This window comes from Colias eurytheme, chromosome 20, assembly GCF_061535395.1.
Source record: "Colias eurytheme isolate Ceu_HAF_F1 chromosome 20, ilColEury1 Martin Lab GWU primary, whole genome shotgun sequence".
NCBI lineage: Eukaryota > Metazoa > Arthropoda > Insecta > Lepidoptera > Pieridae > Colias > Colias eurytheme.
Genome location: NC_142999.1, coordinates 1,257,301 through 1,278,528, shown reverse-complemented (window position 1 = coordinate 1,278,528; position 21,228 = coordinate 1,257,301). Strand labels below are relative to the sequence as shown.

The 21,228-nt window shown below is 32.6% G+C and overlaps 2 protein-coding genes across 2 annotated transcripts; both read left to right on the top strand.

The window, feature by feature from the left end:
* The first annotated feature begins 646 nt into the window (after positions 1 to 646).
* Positions 647 to 5,883, top strand: BBS5 (Bardet-Biedl syndrome 5 protein). The gene is made up of 7 exons (XM_090113990.1): positions 647 to 769; positions 1,414 to 1,562; positions 3,313 to 3,490; positions 3,738 to 3,828; positions 3,994 to 4,140; positions 4,785 to 4,976; positions 5,665 to 5,883. The coding sequence occupies exons 1-7, from the start codon at positions 705 to 707 to the stop codon at positions 5,881 to 5,883; spliced, it is 1,041 nt and encodes a 346-aa protein (XP_089970116.1). The 5' UTR covers positions 647 to 704.
* Positions 5,884 to 6,317: 434 nt separating this feature from the next.
* LOC149899468 (uncharacterized) lies at positions 6,318 to 16,436 on the top strand. The gene is made up of 10 exons (XM_090113870.1): positions 6,318 to 6,583; positions 6,778 to 6,921; positions 7,441 to 7,624; positions 10,140 to 10,309; positions 10,632 to 10,950; positions 11,226 to 11,351; positions 11,715 to 11,881; positions 13,177 to 13,583; positions 14,922 to 15,057; positions 15,236 to 16,436. The coding sequence occupies exons 1-10, from the start codon at positions 6,548 to 6,550 to the stop codon at positions 15,542 to 15,544; spliced, it is 1,998 nt and encodes a 665-aa protein (XP_089969996.1). The 5' UTR covers positions 6,318 to 6,547; the 3' UTR covers positions 15,545 to 16,436.
* The last annotated feature ends 4,792 nt before the right edge of the window (positions 16,437 to 21,228 follow it).

Sequence of the window (21,228 nt, the reverse complement as noted above, 5' to 3'; positions counted from 1 at the left end):
TCAAAACAATTACCATTAATTCGGGCAAAATGAAATCCTTTGAGACACTCACTACGGGAGATGACAAATCCGATAATGTTTTGATAAGGCTTTTAAGATATTTTAGGCGCCAATAAATCTGTCAGAAACTTTGACCGATCTGACATCGTTGAGAGCTGAATGACTATTTAATTATTCCATTAGAAAGAGATGGAAATTAAATGTAAAAGCTTTTGAAAGTGTTACTCATTTTATTGTTCAAGTTAGAACTAAAAGAATTTGTGTATAAAATAATAACAAATCAATAAACTATTCTTTTATCGTAGAAGTAGACAGAGTGAATTAAAATATGTACTTCTGAAGCTCTGAAGTAATAATTATAAATAAAAATAGTCGAATTTACTGCATTCATTTATTTTCATAGCTAAAGGAAATTAGAAATCTTATAGGTTATCTAGTATTAGAAATTTTCTTATTGGTTGCTTCAAGAAAATAATCTTTACAACCTTAGCCATACATAAAACCTATTATAAAAACAGAACGAATATAATATTATTAAAAAATTACGCTATATAGTAACAACTAACAAGACATTAAACCGTATTTTATTTACCCTTCCACATAGCCAAGCACATAGCGATACCTTTCGCTCGAGACTTCAAACACTGGTTGCCATAGCAACCGATATAATAACAAGAATATAACCTCTTTAGTGTCTGAATAAAATGTCCAAAAATAAGAAAGGTATAATGTGGGAAGACAGAGAAGTGCTATTTGATTTGCCGTTTGAGTATGTACATATGTTTTTTTACCTTATATTGAAATATCTGTTCCCCATTTTATAAAAGAGCTACCTACTCACGACAGTTAGGTATACTTACTCCAGTAGGTATAACTGGGATGAAAAATATAAAAAGTTGAATTTAAATATAAATAGTAATTTTTCTCTTTAAAGTATTGTTGTAGAAATAGATACATGTTTATTGTTTTAATTAAATTATTAATTACATCTACCTACTGATTTAATACTCTATGGTAATTAATTTTAATAATTAGGTAATATATTTTTGTTTCGAACGTTTTATTTTAATCACTTGCCTCACAATAGGTAAATCCTTACTAATATTATAAATGCGAAAGTAACTTTGTCTGTCTGTTACTCAATCACGCCTAAACTACTGAACCAATTTGCATGAAATTTGGTATGGAGATATTTTGATACCCGAGAAAGGACATAGGCTACCTTTTATTGCGAAATATGTACCACGGGCGAAGCCGGGGCGGACCACTAGTGTGAAATAAAAGTGAAAATTAAAAAAAAATACTCATTTCTTGCCAGTTCGTCTCTACATTAATTCCAAACTTTCTTTAATATTACCAAATTAAACCTATATTTAAACAAACTCTCTTTAAAAAAATAGTTCAATTTCTCAGATACCTAAAACTGCGTTCCGGCGAAAAGATTTTCGACAGAATCGAACCCATAGAAGATACAAAAGGAAACTGCGGGGTTAAAGGTCGAATGGTGGTAACTAACCTGAGGGTAATATGGCATTCTTTGTCGTCACCTAGGATTAATCTATGTGAGTATTAACAGAAAAACTATATTGGAAATTTTGACAAAAGTTTTTTTTTCTTTTAGCGAAGATAATAAAAGTGCTAGGTAATAAAAGTTTAACATTCGGATCAATAATATTATATATTACTGAATATAAATAGTATCTACCTATTCATTTACATAATTGCAAAAATGTGTTTTCTCTCAATAATTTTATATTATTAAATCAATATAAAACGTTTTCTTCGTCGTAGCGTAGTCTTCTGTCTTATATTATAGTCAATATCCTGCTCATCAATGCATTATTATAATAATATGAAGTACCCATATTATATACATTTTTTTAAGAATATAAAAAATGAAGTATATTACTTACGCTGTGTTAGTTAAATGACGTGTTTTTTCACCGTAAAATAGATGTAACCTAGATGAACTAACTCCATTGTTTTCTTTGAAACAATAATTCCTAAGACTAGCTTCTTCACGTCTTAATTCTTACAAAGAAACAAATTCTACAGCTTCTCAATATTTAGTATACATGTCTCCAATATCGAAGTATCCCCATGCCCCACTAGTATACAGTATTCATGCTATGATTGCCCCACGGGATTACGGGGGATTGAACTAATTTCACATCCCATGTAATTGTCTCTTCATAATTAATTCATAGAGATTATTAATTTCATGTATGAATAAGATTACTGTTTGCACAAGTATATTATTATTAGTCTGTGCTGTTTGAAACTAGTTTATAGCCGTGCGTTGCTCGGTTCTCCTTGACTCTATTGATTTATGTACTGCGTAATAAATTATATATTAAAGTAATTTACTTAGTTAATTAAAAACTGATTGCCCACAATTGTACAGATGTTTAAAAATTTATAATAAAGAGAAACAATATCCTTCTTCATAAGCTTGTTTAAAAAGTTTGTAAGTTTATCCATCACTACAAGAGCATGCGAAGATATATTAGACAACAATAATTAACAAAAACAATTATGTAATAAGAAAGTTGTAGCATATATACGTTCGTTAATTTAGTCCAGATATCCAAGTTTATATTTTAGAAATTATTATTCCAAAAACCTTAAATAACGCACTCAAAGTCGCTTTAGCTAATGCTATACCATTCTTGGAAATATTCCTTGCCTATGAAACGGCCTTAGGCGTTTATAAATGAATCCCCAAAGGCACAAACATTCGGTATAATTTCAGTAATTTGATCCGAATAGATGTCATGTGAGTCAAAACCGATTTATGTGATATGGGCTTACCGGGCTTACGATATGCAACGGTAAAATAGGGTTCTTCTCTAATTTTGAAAGGTAATATTTTATTCTCTTGTTTTTTTTTCATGATGAAATAGGTACCTAACTTCGCTAACAACAATCGATGAATATATTTAAGAAATGAAAAAATTGAAAACGGGGTATCAATTTAACGAATATATGCATCATCCACCTTAGAAAGAACCTGAGAAAATAGTTATATGATATAGGTAATATTGTGAAAAAAGAGAGCTTTTATTTTTTAGTATCATGCGCTGCCGCACTTTTTATCACATACTTTAATACCACAACCTATTGCTTATTCTTTGAAAGTAATGTTTAAGTTCTGATATATATTTTATAGACTGTCATACAGTGCTAAGTATAGTACTTTAGACTAAATTATAGTACCTAAATCTAAAGAAAATGGAATAAAGGATACTTCCAAAATATTTCTTCAACAAAATTAACCCCAGTAAAAGTAAAATGAATATTTTCTTCTTCCAGCAATAGGTTTCAACTGCTTCATAACAACCAGTACTAAAACTGTAACCTCTGGTCTCCGAGGCAGTACACAGGCGCTGCACGTTCAAGCGGGGTTCAAGAGGAACAGATATGAGTTTGTTTTCACCAATTTGTCGCCGAACTGCGTCCGCCATTACACCACTGTGACTGCTGTTCATAAGTTAGAGGTTTTTCTTTATGCCTTCTACCTAATAATGTTGAAAATTCAAACATTTTAAAAGTTAATTTATGATTACAAATACCTAGTCTTCTTTTGGAAGTCATCTAGGATCTCATTTTTAGTCGCTTCAGATAGATTGACAAGACTATTTCAATTCATATGAATTTTTAAAAAATTAAAATGGTCCTTGTTAAAATTAAGACTCATTAATAGATGTTTGTTACGCTAGTTGTTTTCCTAACTTCAGAGCTTATGCGGGGTCAAGGCTGTACAGGGACTTAAAACTACGAAGCGCTATAATTCATAACAAACAATTACGCATTCTACCCTTAGAAAAGGTAGGTTTTTAACCATAAATTATACCTAACTAAAAACTATACTATGATCGTTTAGTAAATTAATAAAAAAAATATATTTCCCTCCAAAATAAATGTCATAATTGGATACACGTACTTGCATTTTTTAACGATGAATAATCTAGATAAGTAATCATTTAATTTCAGATATGCCTAAGTGAGTCTGGAATTTGGAATTTATCAAGTGAATCAGGCAATTTGGGTACAATGGTGGTAAGCAATGTTCGGATAGTGTGGTACGCGGATATCAATGAAGCTTTTAATGTTTCTATGCCGTACATAACTATTGACAGTGTAAGTTTTTTCATCTTTTTTGAATAGAATTTTGTTGGTCTAACTATTACTAAACCAAAAACCTTCTAACTTCTGATCTTGAAAACTTTTAACCGACATATTTAAGTCGTTCCAGATACATGTTAATGTAAATAAATAGATTTGAAAATTGCAATATATTATGATAAATGAATACAATTAGAGCAGCGGTGGCTCAGTGGTGAGACCTCGGACTTCGAATCGATAAGTCCGGGGTTCGAGACCAGGCGAGCGCGCAGGAAATAAATTGATTTTTCAATTTATCTGCGCATGTTGTAACATCACCACTGCTCGAACGGTGAAGGAAAACATCGTGAGGAAACCGACATGTCGAAGAATCAAAAGTTCGACGACATGTGTCATCCGCCAACCCGCACTTGGCCAGCGTGGTGGATTATGGCCTGTACCCTCATAGGAGGCCCGTGTCCCAGCAGTGGGAACGTATATGGGCTGATGATGATGATGATGATGATGATGATGAATACAATTTTTTTTTATATACTATATCCTCAAAACTAGTTACCTACATAGATTTGTTTAAATTTTTTTTATTAATTTAAAAGAAGATAATTTAGTAGCTTCATTAAACGCAGACCAATTAAAATAACATCATAAAACATTTTTAGATTTCAATCCGTGATTCAAAGTTCGGCGATGCCTTAGTTATCCATGTGCGTCCTACATCTGGTGGTTATGTACTCGGCTTCAGAGCAGATCCTAAGGAACGACTGCCAGCTCTTCTATCAGAACTGCAGGCTTTACATCAAGCGTATAGTGAAAAGCCGGTCATTGGTGTTGAAATGAATTGGAATCATGAGGTATTTTTACGCATTTCATTGAATTAAGAAGAGTAACCAACCGACACTTTTCTTGAATAAATGTAATATTCAAATTTGAAATTACGTTACGATACTATTTTACTGCATTTTTGGGAACATCCATTATAAAATATAAAGTATATTATGTCAATTTTAACAAAAATTATTAGGTACGCATGTCTAGAATTTTTTTTAACTGATATTTCTATAAATGTTTTTGATCTGCAAAAAATATTCCATGTTTCCAATATGGACAATAACCCAATAAACCGAGTAAAATCGGCCATAGTTTAAAATTCAACCTGTTTTCTAACAATTCCCACTTGGGTTACGTTCCACTTCACATAACACGATGTAGGTAACGTACATTCGAAATGCATTGAAGGTAATACGAAAACAAAAATATCATCGCGATAGTGAAAACATAAAAATATGTACGAGAAAACTATCTACTGCATAATATGTTTATTTATATTTTATACTTATATATTATAATAAAACTGTAGAAAACTTGTCTGTTTACCAGATTTTCCGTAAAATTACTGAACAGATTTTGACGAAACTTTTTTGTTATAGGTACTCCTCGGCAGTATATTTTTGAGAATTTAATTTGAATTCGATTTTGCGCGAACGATGTCGCGGGCACGGCTACACTCACTATAGTCATACATTTTTTATCTGTTTTAAGGAGCCACGACCCTTGAATGAAGATATTGACGAATTGGAAGAAATAGGAGAACCGCGTGGAGAAATGGGACCAACTCTCTATCTAGCTTCACATTTAGCTCAGAACAATGAAGATTCCAGTGTTCAACCAGTGTATAGTCCTTATTTGGGGCTTGCTATCGAACCATTGAAAGAAGGAATTACTTTGAAAAGCTTATTTGAAGTTCAAACTACCACATGAATACTAAAATTATTATATTAATGAGAATAAACTGTAGACTAAATAAGTTTATTTTGTTTATTCGTCTTCTTATGACCCTACCTAATCTCCATAATATTATATAATACATAGGTACAATGTGGGTACAATCAATATTTCATGATACCGCATAGAATAAGTTCTCTTTTACTGGAGAAAATAAGAAAACCTGATTCCTTGATCATGATAAAAGTAAGCAAAAAGTCGAAATTCGAAAAGTATTACTTTTTACCAATGTTTAATTTGGTTTAAACCGTAATGAATAAACAATTATCTTGCAGTATTCGCACCAAGTTCGCACGTATTAGCTTGCCATGTAAAAAATTTAAATGTCAGAATCAGTAGTTATTTTAAGTAAGTATGTAATGTCAATGTAAACTTCAAACGTCACTACACAATTCACAAATCCCTACGATCTACATTCTACAATATGTTCAGCTTGCAAGTTTAAACTTGAAAATAAACAAGTTATTGTTTATTTTGTGGTTTTACAATCTGGAACAGCATTAAATAATACATTTATCTTGATATGTTGCTTAATTATAACAAGATTTGCATGTACAATACGTCCAAAATCTTATAAATTTTTGAGAATAGTGTTGTGTTGACTTTTGTGTATAAGATACAAATTAATCGCTTTGCCAATATGAATAAAGAAAATAATAGGAGTGCTGCTGGATTGGTAAGTATATTATTTATTGTTTCACAAACTTACACAGAGGTCATAATTTACTGGTCATAAAATACTGGAATGTTAAAAACGAAACAGAAACTAAGATTAGATCATATCTACTGACTAGACTAGACTAGACTTTGTTACTATTCATCTATTTTGTCCAAGGAAAGCCTTTATACTCAAAAAATTTAAATTTTCAGAGACGCTCAGCCATCGCTGAAAGGTTAAGACTCAGAGAAGAATGGCTTGCTTTAAAGGGTGTGGATGATAACAATAAGCAAAATAAATTCTTGACCAAGAAACCAATGAATGTGCGGACAAATAAACAACCTCATACAAGTAAAGTAAGTAATAATTTTAGTTGAGATTCTTCTTGTGTATATTATTTCATACTTTTCCTTACAAAATGCTAGTTAATGAGCTATTGTAAATAGCCTAATATCTTCATTTTTATTGACCATATTAAATCTTGAATATCAAATCACTAGCTTTCCACACGCGGCTTCGCCCGCGTTTTCAAAGAAAAACCCGCATAGTTCCCGTTCCCGTGGGATTTCTGGGATAAAACCTATCCTATGTGTTATTCTGATGTATAAGCTATATTGTGGTAAAGTTTCATTCAAATCCATTCAGTAGTTTTTACGTGAAAGAGTAACAAACATCCATACATCCATACTTACAAACTTTCGCCTTTAGTAGTAGGATCACACACAATCATGTTAAGTTTAAAATTAAAACTTTTTGTTTTTGAAACTGAATACAATAATAAAATTACAATCAGTCTCAATAAATCCTACATACTCGACACAATCACCTAAAATCTAAAATTTTCATCAACATTATCATCTCAACATTTATTTCAGTTGCCATCAAAACCCCTGAAATATACGAACACAATAACGAGTGAAGCGCTACGCGGTGTGGTTGCGTACGTCGATGTGGGGGCGGAGTCTCGAGCGCTATCGCTAAGGGCTGCTCTAATGGCGCTCGGCGCGTCTGTGGTGCCGGCATGGAGCCCCCTTGTTACGCATCTTATTTGGACACAGGGTGAGATAGCTGTTTAATTTATGAACTTGACAGAGACTTAAAAATAATGATGATTTTTTTTTTGCTAAGTTATCCAATTTTTTGATAAATGTTTTAAAATAAATTAAAAATTCCCATACTTTAAATTTTGAAATAGGGATGTAACGATACCGATACCGATACCGATATATCGGCCGATATAATCGGCAAGCCGATATATCGGTATCGCCGATTATAAAACAACCGATACCGATATCAAACAATTCAAAAAACCGCGCCCAAATAACGATGCGGGAGGCCGCCCGCGCGTGCGCACTTTGTTTCCTGAAAAAACTCTACCAAAAGTAAACTTTTATTAGGTACTGATTGTATGTGTATAACTTAAAGTTTAACTGACTTTGTAAAATAATAATACTTAAATAAATGGTTTACTTTTTTTTGATTCGGCATTGTTATTTAAAAGAATACGATTTACAGTTGAGTCTCTGTTAAATGTTAGTAACTTTTATGCATAATTCACTATTTATTTTTCTGCCAAGCCATCAATATCGGTATCGGTATCGGTATCGCCGATATTTTATTACAAATATCGGTATCGGTATCGTATCGGCAAAATCATGTATCGTTACATCCCTATTTTGAACACTATGAATACAAGATGTCGAATATTGTTCAGAAGCTATTTAAAGAAAAAAATTAAAATAATGCTTATGAGCTATAATTAAAAATTTGTATAAAAATGATAAATAACTAGATAAAGTACATTTTTGTTTCTTGTCTTGTTTGCTTGCATCTAGGACTCCTTTATAAAATAAAAAATAATACAACAATTTATCTTATAACACACCCTCTTTGCTCACACATTGTACGCATAATATAACAAATAACTTAGTCAATGATATTTTATGTATAGATACGTTATATACTCACAATATATCCAAAAAAAATGCTTCATATGCAGTGTCAGGCACACACAAATACAATTTTCATTTTACTTAATTTATTACATTGACAGACTGTATAAGAGAGATGGCTCTAATAAAATGATATAAATAAAAAGGACAAAGATAGTTTGTCACTTCCGCGCAGGTGTAAGCAAAAGTCATAAGAATTCACCAATTAAATATAAATAAACAAATAGTTGCCATGGTAATTGGCATAGATAAACGACACAGAAGGTTCAATGTTATATATGTTAGGTTTCCTGCACAAGTAAATAAATGTGACAATTTCATTTACTATTTTATGATTATTATGATGTCGTATTAAAATGATAAAAAAAAAAATAAAAAACTTTTTTGGAGATATAACTGTATTAAGTATTTATTACTAGCTGTGGTGTTCGTTTAAGTCATCATCATTTCACCCGATAATCACCCACTGCTGAGCATACTGCATATAGTCCTCCTTATAGAACTCCATAAGGACCGATCTTACGCTATTCGTTTCAAGGCAGTTCCCGAAACCCGTACAAGGTCATCACTCCAACTTGTAAGATAATTATAATAATAGTGGTGCCTAGATGAAAAAAAAAGGATGAAATAAAAGAAAGGAATTAGTATAAGCCTTTTTTTATCTAAAACACAAATAAAATTTATGTTCAATAGCTATTTACAGAAAAGCAAATAGCCTTTTTCGTCAGTAGCGATAATCTTTTCTTCAATGTATATTCAACATCATTTTTGCAAACAAACATTTTTGCCATCACGATTTCATTGTATGTAATAAATAGATATATTTGTTAATTATATGCACTGTGTGGATTTAAATATAAAATTAATCAAGTATTTACCCAAATCGAAATTAATAAACTAACCGTTCTATTTTCAATAATCGTATCTACATGATAATCTTTGAACACAGTGTACGCTAGCTTTGTCACACTAGTGATTGAAGCAATGTTTTATCCCTTTCATTATTTCAATACACGTGTCAAGCAAGTGTCATTAATAAAGAATTGTAAATTGTTATTCTTACTCTTAAACTGTAATAATTTAATATATTTTGCTGTGATATGATATTCCTTTATCTTTCTTTATTTTTTTGCACGAATACGTGCACTTTCTGAACACACAGGAAGGCATTTTCGACAACTTTAATGTACCTATAGGCACATGCGCTCACTGGGACCGGTGACAATCTGACTGATTGCATTGGTCTCAAATAGGACCAATTCACGGAATCAGTTTTGGTGCGTTGATGACGTATCTACCTCTTGTTTCTATATATAATATCATTGAACTTAGTACAATAATTTTACTTATTATCATCTCATATGTGATATCTCTCTTCTATATCTTACTAGATTTCCTCCCCCGGCTTCGCCCGCGTTTTCAAGGAAAAACCCGCATAGTTCCCGTTCCCGTGGGATTTCCGGGATAAAACCTATCCTATGTGTTAATCCAAGCTACCCTCTATATGTGTGCTAAATTTCATTGTAATCGGTTCAGTAGTATTTGCGTGAAAGAGTAACAAACATCCATACATCCATACTTACAAACTTTCTCCTTTATAATATTAAATGCCCTTATTTCAGGTGGTTGTCGCAAGGTCCGTGCACGGGGCAGAGCCCTAGCCTGCCAGCTCGTTTCCCCACTATGGGTGGAGGCCTGCGCGGCGGAGGCCCGGCGCTTACCTGAAAGATTGTTCCCTGCACCCACTAGGCCTTCGGACTTACCATCGCCGGCTACATTACGGCAATTATTGGTTAGTAGTTTTTAAGTTGGCAAATGAAAAACTTATGATTATTATAATTTTATTAAAAATTATCTCTATATATTTTTTTTTATTAATATTTTATCTCCGCTACTTCGTTGCGTGTGAGTAGACTACATGGCGTTGTGGAGATGATATACATATTTGAATATACATAAATATACCTATTTTTTGTTGCTTTGAATATTTTATAATCAACACACAGATGAACTTTGTTGTTGAAGTAAATGATATAACAAACAAATCGGGTTAAAAATCCATTAAAAAGTATATTTTTAAATTATTTACACACTTCTACGCATTAATTTTCCAGAAAAAAGCCGAACATGACAACATACCATTGGCAGATCTTCTCTCAGATAGTAGAGATAGTGACGAAGGAAGACCCGCACGATTAAGGATATCTAGTGAAACTGAAAATAGTCTTGAAATTCGCAAAAAGCCAAACAAGCCCAAAGACAAGTCTTTCGATAAGTCGACGGATAGGTCGCGAGATAAATCGACGGATCAATCGCACGATAAGTCCACGGATCAATCGCACGATAAATCGACGGATGGATCGCATGATAAATCCACGGATCAGTCGCACGATAAGACCAACGCATCTATTGAATCTCCAAATGAAACGGCTAGTATGTATTATTTATTTATGTTATTCAGTACAAATTATTATAATGTTCAAGTGTGTTTGTTTTTCGTTCACGTCGCAACGGAGCGATTCTATGATATAATTTTTCTGTATTTTTTCTTTGACTACTCTTGACGACAGACGAAGCTACGTACACGGCCTTTTTTATATTTCTTTTATGATGTATCATAAAGTTAAAAAACTTTTTAAAATTTTAATTGTTGTTTAGGATAAAAATCATAAAAATGAACTCATTAAAATGATAACAAAAACCCACAGATCGCGTAAACACAGCGCCCCGTAGAGCCCTCCCTGTCACACCCACCTCCCCGCCACGGACTAAATCTAGAAGGAAATTGTTCACCCACAAGGAAGCTGAACTGATCACTGATGATGATGATAAAGGTATTTTTAAAGTGAAACTTTTATTACATCGTCTCAAACTTTTTGGTCTGTGTAGCGCATGTCGCGTGACGGTCGGCTGCCGGGTAGGTTTAGGTTTTAGGTAAGTTTCACTTTTACCGTGGTTTCATAAAACCACACAACATTTTTTTAAAACATATATCATCTTGTAAGTGGAGTGAAATATTATAGCAAACAAAAAATCTACTTCTTGAGTTGTTATGTACCTAACTAAGCTACTCAATATTGAAGTAGTTTTATTGGATAATTTGAATAACATATAACTAATATTCTCGCTTATTCTACATCACACAATATTAAAGTACAAAATTTCAATAAAACATTTTTTTTTTCAACTTCCAACAGAAACCCCAGCACCCGCTAGACCGAAAGCGATGCAACTTACGCAGCGAGGTAGGCAGGAACTCGCGCGCGCTGAGAGAATCGCAAGGAAGCTGGTGACGTCATTCAGCAAACAGACACAGATACAGACACACAGACAAGTGCGGACACACAAATTTGTGCCGAGGATTGTGAGTGTTGAAGTTAAATATTAATTTTGCTAGCTGTGACCCGCGGTTTTACGCAGAGCTCCGCTCCTGTTGGTCTTAGCGTGATGATATATAGCCTTCCTCGTTAAATGGGCTATCTAACACCAAAATCATTTTTCAAATCGGACCAGTAGTTCCTGAGATTAGAATGTTCAAACAAACGAACTCTTTATTTTCTTCCCTACCATTGAAATATATGTTAATATGTTAATTGTGCATTAACATTTAAAAAGGCGAAAAGCTATTTATTTATTACTATCAGCATGGACAATGTTTAATTATTTCTAAAAAGTAGGGATGAAACGATACCGATACCGATATATCGGCCGATATAATCGGCAAGCCGATATATCGGTATCGCCGATTATAAAACAACCGATACCGATATCAAACAATTCAAAAAACCGCGCCCAATGAACGATGCGGGAGGCCGCCCGCGCGTGCGCACTTTGTTTTTTGAAAAAACTCTACCAATAGTAAACTTTTATTAGGAACTGATTGTATGTGTATAACTTAAAGTTTAACTGACTTTGCAAAATAATAAAACTAAAATAAATGGTTTTCTTGTTTTTTGATTTGGCATTGTTACTGTGGGACTAGGTCGATTTGTGTAATAATGTCCTATAATAATATTTATTGTTATTTAAAAGAATACGATTTACAGTTGAGTCTCTGTTTAATGTTGGTAACTTTTATGCATAATTCACTATTTATTTTTCTACCAAGCCATCGATATCGGTATCGGTATCGGTATCGCCAATATTTGATTACAAATGTCGGTATCGGTATCGTATCGGCAAAATCATGTATCGTTACATCCCTACTAAAAAGTTTAACTATGTTCATTGTCTACCAAAACAATATTATGTTAAACTACATACCAAAGTTTAAATATGTTCATTAGTTGTCACTATACGTTATAATTTACAGCTTATAAACATTGAGATGATATTACTACGTTTGGAGAAGACACCAAGAACAAAATCTGTGCGCCATTTTTTGCTCTAACTAAGTTTTAAAAATTATTATCTAGTTAGGTACTTACCGATGAAAAGTTATGTTAGTCACTTTTCCGTATTATTTGTGCAATATTGTAACACACACGAAGGCATATTTGATGCGTTTCACTTTAAAACAAATAAAAAATGAGCGTGCAGTTAAGCCATATGGCTTATGTTGAGCGGAACATAAGTGATGTAGGCGGTGTCGTCTCCATATGTATTATGTATATCTCAATGCTTATAAATGTTTGATAACATAATAATTCGAAATTTCAGGTACTAACAGGCATGTCGAAATCCGAAAGGCACGAAGCTTGCAATGCCCTAAGAAAACTCAACGCGAAAATACAATCAAAAGTGAACAGAAAAACTACCCATGTATTACTTGGTTCTTGTAAAGAAGCTGTTGAAAATAACCAAGATGTATCTATGTGTAATCAATGTAATAAACCAGAGGATATATTGGAAAAAATGTTTTCAAATATAAACGTTTTGGTCGACGATCATTGTAATAATGTATGTAATAAAATAAATGTGCCGACTGGAACTAAAGTGGTTTGCAAGAATATAAGTGGTGTTAGTGTGTTGTGTAATAGTGATTTAGTTATTAATAATGTGAGTGCGAATAATGGAGAAGGGAACAGTGTTATGTGTAGCGCTGATGCTGTTAATACTAAACCAAGGTAATTATGTTTATTTTTTATTTATTTTTGTCTAGTGGTTAGCGTATGAGTTTTTCAATTGGATTAATACAAGATTCTTCCATTTAATCTATAAAAGTATGTGGTCCCATTCTGCATGGATGTGAAAATTAACTTTTTTTCGATATTGTTATACAAATTCTCCATTCCATTCAAATAGCACACAAATTTCATGTCATACGCAGACAACGCGCATGTGAAACTAAGCACAAAGATTTGTAAAAAAAAAATGTTGTGTGGTTTTATGAAACCACGGTAAAAGTGAAACTTAGGCAGTGAAACTTAAAAATTATCGTATTTGTACGATAATGACTCCGAACACTGCTTTATACCTACTCGGCAGCCGACCGTCACGCGACATGCGCTACACAGACCAAAAAGTTTGAGACGATGTAATAAAAGTTTCACTTTAAAAAAAATGTTTTATCTGTTTTTGAGTGAAAATTTTCGTTCGGAGTGAGTTTCTAAAGTGTAGGGGTAATAAGAGTTGCTTCTATAAGAAATATTTCTTTTTTTACCTAAATGTTGGCAAGGTTTGGTCGCTTGATGGTAAGCGACTAACACCGCCCATAACAATTGCAAATAATTTGGAAAATCCAAAAGTGCACGCCTCATAATTTTTTTTTAATAAATATTTATTAATTATTATTTTTGTTTATTTAATAACAATTAAACCACATCGAATCAGACCCTGAAAAATGAAAGGGTTCTATTCCTGAGCATACTCAAGCGTAAGAGAAAAAAAAAGACTTGATTAGTAAAGTATTTCGGTCGCTATCGTGTTAACAAGAAAAAGGATCCGCACATACAGACACACGGACGTCCAAGACAGAACTTTTTTAAACTGTTTTTTAACTAGTTTAAATAACAAAAATGACATCAAAAATATCATGAACGTTAAAAATAGTGTTTTTTCTTAATATGTGTGTGTATGTATTATCTTACAAGTGCAATGTATGATACATAAAGACAGTTTGAAAAATCAGATGTTTTGCGCGAAGTGACAGTAGTTAGTACCCACCTCAACGCTTCGCTTATGAGGCGTGCAATTTACCTTTTGTCTCATGATAATATAATTATGACGTCGTATATGTAATTTATTCACTTTATATAGAACTAGCGGTCCGCCCCGGCTTCGCCCGTGGTAGGTACATATTGCGCAATAAAAAGTAGCCTATGTCCTTTCTCGGGTATCAAAATATCTCCATACCAAATTTCATGCAAATTGGTTCAGTAGTTTAGGCGTGATTGAGTAACAGACAGACAGAGTTACTTTCGCATTTATAATATTATATAGTATGGATTTTCTATTATCTTCAGGACGGTAAACGCACTGTTAGGCGCGGCGCGTGGTTGCAGAGTGTTGTATGGACAGTGGGCGCTCGATTCAGCTAAAGAGGGGAGATTGTTACCGCACTTTGGTTATGAAGTGCCACATTTGTTGAAGATTGCACAGGTTTGTTCAGTTGTTGTTAAAATCATTAAAATGGAAGATTACTTTTCGGTATTTGTATATGTTGCTTTTGCATTGAAATTAAGATATTTTAACTTCATCACAATAAATATTTACTAAGTATCAGTATTACCTACCTACTTCTTAAAATTGTATATCTTTATTCTTATTAATCTTCCAGAAAGCCCGCGTAGAACGTTCAGCATTAGGTCGGATGCGTTCAGAATACGCGTACGACGTATTTAGCGGCATAAAAGTACGCGTACAACCGAACGCGTTTCAAAAACCCGCCATAATTCAACTTTTAACACTCTGTGGCGCGATAATACAAGATGGCGGCTGTGACGTCACGATAGGAATGGCGGAGGGCGAAGTCAGCTCGAAATGGGTTTTCGATAGTGTTGCCGCGGGCAGAATGAGGACAACTCGACGATATTTAAATAAAAATATTCCGACCGAGGTTGTTAATTTGACACAAGAAAGCGTTTAGAGTTTGACAGTTGTTTTTTTTCAAACCCGCCATTTTGTTGTCGTTCGTTTTGACATGTACATCATTCAATATGGCCGCTGTTATGTCAACGCTAAAAAATATTTCTGTTTACATGTAAACTGTAAAGTAATTTAAATTATGGATCTGATTATTTATATTGTACAACGATAATGAACTTTATTTATTTTGTTTTAGAAGTTTGTTTTCACGGTATATTTTTTGTTACTTTAGTAAGTGATCTCTTTTACAATCAATCTTTCTTGTATCCACTACTTACTGCACTTCCTTTTCAATTTCTTTGTAATAATTTTTGGAGCAAACTGTAACAATCTAGAGATACTGTTTATAGTAATTTATCTATCATATACTAATATTATAAATGCGAAAGTTTGTGAGGATGTGTGTGTGTGTTTGTTACTCTTTCACGCAAATACTACTGAAGCGATTACAATGAAATTAAGCACACATATAGAGGGTTACTTGGATTAGCACATAGGATAGGTTTTATCCCGGAAATCCCACGGGAACGGGAACTATGCGGCTTTTCTTTGAAAACGCGGGCGAAGCCGCGGACCGAAAGCTAGTCTATCATATTCATTTAATAATAAAGGTAATGTGTTTTTAATTTTCATATTATAAATAGATACTTATATATTATGTTATACTTATTGTGCATGCACCTTAGTAACCAATTTGTAATAAATAATGAAATGAAACATATACATTGTTTTTACAATGTATATTTTAATTTGTTTGAAAGAAGTGTTGTATAGCTTCAATAGAAATGTTATGTCGAACAGAGCATTATCATTTCAATGAATTGTACCAAAATTACCAAATTATTTTTGTATGCATTTTTGTATAAAATTCTACAATAAATATTTATGAATAATTTTTGTTTTATTACTTAATTCCTTTGAACCATTTGGATGGCTATATTTATTAATAACTAGCGGTCCGCCCCGGCTTCGCCCGTGGTACATGTTTACGTTTTCTCTACATAAGAACCATCCTCGTACTTCAAGGAATATAATAAAAAAAGAATTATCGAAATCGGTTCAGCCGTTCTCGAGTTATGCGCTTACCAACACATTTTGCGATTCATTTTTATATATATAAGAATAACATGGAATATTATACTAATCTTGAGGCGAAATTTTGTAATAATAAGCCATAGTTCTTCGAAATTCGAATACGTGTTTACTTTGATTTACTACTAACTATTGCCGTACGGTAATCTTTACTAATATTATAAAGCTGAAGAGTTTGATTGTTTGCGCTAATCTCAGGAACTACTGGTCCGATTTGAGAAATTCCTTCGGTGTTTGATAGCCTTATTATCCGGAGCCACGCGGGTGAAACCGCGAGGCTTCTCCGCTTCAGCCTATTAGCCTGTGTTCAAATATAAATGCACGACCTTAGAATACATATATATACGGATTTAATTTAAACCGTTCCGTTTCCTGTTTGTTGTGTACTTAAAATACTTATACAGGGTGTCCCACTATTGGTATACTAAACGCGAAGGAACTTGTAGTTTTGCATACACTGATCACGAAAAAAATACTTAAACAACAAAATTACGTCAAAAATGTTTTGTTAAATTTTTCCTGAAAATCCATGTTTTCTTCTCTAGCTTCGCGCAGCCGGCATATACCGCTTCGCTAATATGAGCATTTTGTCTATGAAAACATAATCCTAAATTCCTAAACGATAGATCACGTGCTGGTGGCAAAGTTGGGCGGGTTGCTTGTTATGGGTGTACACATAGAGTTTTTAGAATTATTCATCTTTTTGAAAAAAAATGCGTCTGGAATTTTATAAGTATTTTTTACGAACTCAGCGTATGCAAAACTATAACCTACTTTGAGCTTAGTATACCAACTTGATACCAACAGTGGGACACCCTGTATAAACTCAGTTTAACAACAGGAAACGGAAAAAGAAAACAAAACAAGTGCTTGCAAAATGGCTGCCAGCCTGCCACTCGGCACATTTTTCACGTAGATTTCCACATCAGCTGCTTCTCATATATTTATTTTTAAATAACCTCTCGACAGTGGCAGGGTCTTAGATTCGGATAAATCTATCAGTAAAAGGGATTGGAACTGTGCATCTTTCCATGGAAACAGTACCTAGGTCTCCACTTTCTATCTTATTGTTTTTTTTAATCCAACTTAAAGTTTCAGGGGCTAAGATCGAACCTAAGCAATAATATTAAAAAAATAAGGAAATAATAAAAAATAATTTGGAAAATCCAAAAGTGCACGCCTCATAATTTTTTTTTAATAAATATTTATTAATTATTATTTTTGTTTATTTAATAACAATTAAACCACATCGAATCAGACCCTGAAAAATGAAAGGGTTCTATTCCTGAGCATACTCAAGCGTAAGAGAAAAAAAAAGACTCGATTAGTAAAGTATTTCGGTCGCTATCGTGTTAACAAGAAAAAGGATCCGCACATACAGACACACGGACGTCCAAGACAGAACTTTTTTAAACTGTTTTTTAACTAGTTTAAATAACAAAAATGACATCAAAAATATCATGAACGTTAAAAATAGTGTTTTTTCTTAATATGAGTGTGTATGTATTATCTTACAAGTGCAATGTATGATACATAAAGACATTTTAAGTTTGAAAAATCAGATGTTTTGCGCGAAGTGACAGTAGTACTTGTATACGTAGTATATTATTATTAGTCTGTGGTAGTACCCACCTCAACGCTTCGCTTATGAGACGTGCAATAGATACGAGTATTTTCCTGAAAACAATAATGGAAGCCTGGAAGAGATCACTCTTTAGTCTTTAGTGATAAGGCCGCCCTCTGTGCTAGTTTAGCTATAAGTTTTAGTTTTAAGTAATTTGTATAACTAGCATAGTAAAGTGTTATAAATAAATAAATAATGCATTTCAAGTAAAATGTTCCAAGTGTCACTAGATGGCGTGCAGTGTCCCTTTATAAAGCCGTTACAGAGAAAGGACCTTAGGAAAGGACAGATCACAGAATATAATGTATTAATATTAAACACATCATTTCACTTATCAATGTGATAGAAGAAAGTTTATATTTCGTACGTATATAACTACTTTATCGATTTTGAAAAAAACTTGCACTAGTAGATACGCATCACTGAGGCTATTTCCTCTTGAGCCACCGCATATAATTCCATTGCGTAGTTTTAAAGATACATACGTAAAGACAGACAGCGGTGTAGGTAATCATAATCTATACATATAATAAAATCGTAGGAAAGTCAAAACTGTACATTGAATATTTTTTTAAAAGAATACATAATCCATGATCTATAATCGATATAGAAGCCAAAAATATAGTTTTTAGAATTTTTGTCTGTTTGTCTGTTTGTCGGTTTGTCTGTTTGTCTGTATGTTTGTCCAGGCTAATCTCAGAAAGTACTGCACGGATTTACTTCAAATTTTGCATGAATATTACTAACAGGTCGGGTCAGGCTGTTATATACATATTATCATGCTATCACCTTCGGGGGAGGAGCTGTGAACCTTTATTTTTCTTACGTATTCCGTGTACTACGACAGCGTACAATATAAAGACTCATGTTTAAATGTTGTTTTTGAGTAAGCCATGCTATTGTCTACCTTTACACTATAAAAACTACATCATTTAAGTAATTTTGGCAGAGAAACAGTATAATGAATCTTAGTAGTATAAAGACAAATTTAAAACAGCGCCATCTATGAGATTTCATTAAAATTAAATCAATTTACATAATATTAACGCTCCTTGGAAATTCATAATTTAAATATTATGATGTTGGTGAGTTTGTTTTTTTTTTAAAGTTAAATAAATAATTCATATCTTCCCAGAGTAAATTTCAGGTGCGCTTATATTTCATGTGAATATACTAAATTTTTATAAGTGAGGGTAGATGTTTATTATTTGATGTTAGTTACAGTTATATAGGTAATAGACGTAGTATTTGTATTCTCTTTGGGTAATAGTAGATAACAGTGATTGTGTTCATTGGTTACATTTTTAAAAATCTTCGGCTTTTTTTTAATTTTCGCCTTCTTGCGTTCCCACAAAAGGTAAGTTGTAGCTTTTATATTTATTGTTTATTATAATTATATAGTTAGACTCATGTTTTTAAGTTATGACAAAATAAGAAAATGATGAAATTTTATTTTTATCATGTATAACTTTTACAAGACTATATTATACGCCCAAAGAAGGTCACTTTAGTTCTTGATAAAACTTTATTTGTTAGTAGCTTTTTATTAAAATTAGGTACACTTATCTTTTGATTTTTTTTTATTTACAGATTCAATGTTCATAAAAATTGACGATTTGCGTGAGGATGTAGTGGAAATTAGTAACCTTGCGCGTGGTCAATCATCAATCATCAATCATCAATACTTACATTGGGTAATAGTAGATAACAGTGATTGTGTTCATTGGTTACATTTTTAAAAATCTTCGGCTTTTTTTTAATTTTCGCCTTCTTGCGTTCCCACAAAAGGTAAGTTGTAGCTTTTATATTTATTGTTTATTATAATTATATAGTTAGACTCATGTTTTTAAGTTATGACAAAATAAGAAAATGATGAAATTTTATTTTTATCATGTATAACTTTTACAAGACTATATTATACGCCCAAAGAAGGTCACTTTAGTTCTTGATAAAACTTTATTTGTTAGTAGCTTTTTATTAAAATTAGGTACACTTATCTTTTGATTTTTTTTTATTTACAGATTCAATGTTCATAAAAATTGACGATTTGCGTGAGGATGTAGTGGAAATTAGTAACCTTGCGCGTGGTCAATCATCAATCATCAATCATCAATACTTACATATAATAAAATTCTAGAAAAGTGATGTCTGTACAATGAAAATATGTAAAAAAAAATAGCAGGGGTTATTATTAAATTGATCTCAAACCCAAAACTGTAGTTATAGTTTTTTTGTCTGTTTGTCTGTATGTTTGTGCACGCTAATCTCAGAAACGGCTTATCCGATTTAGATGCGGTTTTCACTAATATATTGTGGTAATCTTCATTTAACATTAAGTGTTTATTTCATGTTAATCGGTTTGTAAATAAAAAAGTTATGACCATTTAAGTATTCACGGCGAACATTTGAAAAGGCATTCTATTGTACACTATACAGTGTACGATAAAACGTAAGTTATCTGTTATACGCTACAGTAATTATTCCTGTAAGCTGAGGTAGTAGGGGGGGAAGGGGTCAAATTAGAATTATGCTTACTTCTAGGTAAATTTTATACATAAAATGTCCTTTAAATTATGTCGTATTATATTTTTAACCCCTTTTAACCATTTTTAACCATCAAAAAGATGGGTGATAAGTGTTTGACCGCTATGTTTGTCTGTTTGTGCCACCGTAGCTCGCTAACAGGTAATACGAATTAGATGCGTGTTAGGCAGCATATTTTCCGACGCTGGTTCTTAGATAAAGTGTATCAAAATCGGTTCATCCATTTATTATACCTTAGTTATATTTTTATCCAATTCGGTTTATCCATTTATTAGATTACAGCGGTGAAAGTGGGAATGAACAATAATCGAATGTGGTCAAATAATATACTCAAGCGGCATATCAAAATATAAAAGAGCAACGTGTTTTATCGAAATCGGTTCATCCGTTTATTACATTTAGGGGTGACAGTGGTTAGATAAATA

Excerpts from the sequence above, each read along its gene's own strand:
- BBS5 (XM_090113990.1), top strand. The coding sequence starts at position 705 with ATGTCCAAAAATAAGAAAGGTATAATGTGGGAAGACAGAGAAGTGCTA. Across the intron at positions 4,141-4,784 it reads CGTACATAACTATTGACAGT|ATTTCAATCCGTGATTCAAA; the intron begins GTAAGTTTTTTC and ends AAACATTTTTAG. Across the intron at positions 4,977-5,664 it reads AAATGAATTGGAATCATGAG|GAGCCACGACCCTTGAATGA; the intron begins GTATTTTTACGC and ends ATCTGTTTTAAG.
- LOC149899468 (XM_090113870.1), top strand. The coding sequence starts at position 6,548 with ATGAATAAAGAAAATAATAGGAGTGCTGCTGGATTG. Across the intron at positions 6,922-7,440 it reads AACAACCTCATACAAGTAAA|TTGCCATCAAAACCCCTGAA; the intron begins GTAAGTAATAAT and ends CATTTATTTCAG. Across the intron at positions 7,625-10,139 it reads GCATCTTATTTGGACACAGG|GTGGTTGTCGCAAGGTCCGT; the intron begins GTGAGATAGCTG and ends CCCTTATTTCAG.